Raw genomic sequence first — 2,222 nt, 5'->3', positions numbered from 1 at the left:
CAATAAGCAGACAACATTATTATCTTTCCATTTCACCAAACGAATACCAGTACTTTTCATAAAAATTGATTCCGAGTAACCTCTATCCATTGATTTAAAATTTTTCTTGTGCATCAGAGGACTGCTTGCAGGAATGCGGTTTTCACGGATTGTTCCCGTGGCATTATATCCACATGTTTTCAGAAAAGCTAACAAAGGATAACTAACATACTGACCAAAGGAGCAGCATATTTTCCAAACTTCGCTTCATAATCTTCGTTTGCACGAGGATTCTTTCCTTGGTAAATTTCGAAGTTCACCATAAAGCCCGAAGGAGTGCAAAGGGACCAAACTTTATACCCAAAACGTAATGGTTTGCCCTTGATAAACTGCTTACATCCGTGTCTGCCAGAGTAGGAAATCATACTTTCGTCAAAGGATAGATTTTGTTCGGCATGAAAATGATCAATCATTTTTGCTTTTAAATGATCAGTCAATGGTCGCAATTTCCACATTTTATCGGGATTGGCGTCGCCGTTTTTTGAAGAAGCATTAGAGTTGTCTTCGAAGTGAAGATTTTGCAAAATTTCCTGAAATCCATTTCGATGCATTGTGTTACTCACTAAGCTGTTGCGAATATCTTCATCTTGACTCCATAAATTTCTGAAATTGGCATGGTAATTGTATCCCGTAATGACCAATATGCCAATAAATGCTCGAAGTTCGCCGACTGTTATGCTTGGGTTAGGTCTATTCTGTCCGATCGCATACATTGCACTTTGTTCGCAAATGTGTCCCAATAATTCATCATCGAAAAACTTTTCAAATTGCTGATGCGGTAGTAAATAACGACAATCCTCGTAATTTGCATCTGGGAAAATGGGAATAAGAGATAACGCATCATCTTTTATCCATTGAAATGTTGTTTGTTTATTACTTTGTGGCAGTGAAACATTTGAAGATTTTGGTGTCACTCTACGTAACCGCTTTCTGTCTAGTGATGTACAATTTGATGCTGAAGGTTGACAATTAAAATCCATACTTTTATATTCTTTTTCCACAATAACGACGGGCAAATCTTCGATATTTGGAGCTAAAGAATCCAAGATAATTATTATTATGCAAATATGAAGCAATATTATTTTCAAACATGCCTCCAATTTCATCTTCATCAAAATTTTGTAAACGTCGTCCACTAGCCATTACAATTTCACATCCGCTTTTAAGCAGAGCGGGACAAACATTATCTGGTATTCTCCTAGATTCGTCTTCCGCATAATCTTCACCAGATATATTGCCATCCACAGGAGGTTCAATATAAATAGTAGCTGGTACATCATCTTGATCACCTGCTTCGTCAAGCTCTTCAATAAAATCAAGCATTTGTTGCAACGATAAACCTCTAAGCAAAATAAAACATATAAAAAACAAGAACATATTCAGACATTTGTTTAATAAAAGCATAAAAATACTTCGTACGCGATCCAAAATGCAAAGAAAATCACAAAAAATTAAATGAAACACGAATAAAAAACCTGTCCCCTAGGCGACCCACGGTTACCATATGGTAACGCCTAAGGTAAAATGTAAAAAAATAGTAAAAACCAACTATTTTTTGACCAAACTGAATTCACATTTTATGGTTTATTTATTTAGTTATCGATTGGTATTATTAATTCTAAAGTCTGTCGAAATATAAGCATTATATAAAAACACTTACCGACATGCCATATCGAAAAACGAGATTTTTTCACCTTTGCTTTCGTCAACTTATTTTCAGATACGATAATTACTCGAATTGAACTCCCAATAATTCAAATTTCACAATTCTGGAAAGCTGCAAATTTTTCGCATAAGAAAACGGTTTGTAGTTTGTAGTTTTCAAGTGTAGCTTTCAAGTTATTTATGAAAATGTAACATGACATTTTGCGTTACCATATGGTACGCGTGGGTTATTTCGGGTTAAGGTGTAGAATCGATCTTTTAGTACAGATGCACTAAGCAATCTATACCAAGTTGCGTAAAAATATGAGCTATATATATTTATGCTAATTAACCGTTTTGAGGTTATTGGAGATGTCATATAGCCATAACGACAGTGCATTTGGAAAAATTTCACAATCTTATATTAAGGTGTAGAATCCATTTTTTAGTACAGATGCACTAAGTAACCGATCCCAAGTTGCGTAAAAATATGAACTATACATATTTATGCTAATTAGCTTTTTTGAGGTTATTGGAGT

At 34.6% G+C, this 2,222-nt stretch overlaps 1 protein-coding gene across 1 annotated transcript; it reads right to left on the bottom strand.

Moving 5' to 3' along the window:
* Positions 1-376: 376 nt before the first annotated feature.
* LOC125780113 (piggyBac transposable element-derived protein 3-like) lies at positions 377-1,710 on the bottom strand (the record flags this gene model as incomplete). Its single annotated transcript, XM_049461734.1, has 3 exons — positions 1,700-1,710; positions 1,134-1,381; positions 377-1,072 (listed from the first exon to the last, which is right to left on the bottom strand). Coding segments are annotated over exons 1-3 (955 nt in total), but the record flags the coding sequence as incomplete, so codon positions are not given.
* Between the last annotated feature and the right edge of the window lie 512 nt (positions 1,711-2,222).

The sequence above is a fragment of the Bactrocera dorsalis genome, unplaced genomic scaffold (assembly GCF_023373825.1).
Source record: "Bactrocera dorsalis isolate Fly_Bdor unplaced genomic scaffold, ASM2337382v1 BdCtg091, whole genome shotgun sequence".
NCBI lineage: Eukaryota > Metazoa > Arthropoda > Insecta > Diptera > Tephritidae > Bactrocera > Bactrocera dorsalis.
This window is presented reverse-complemented; position numbering and strand designations above follow the sequence as displayed.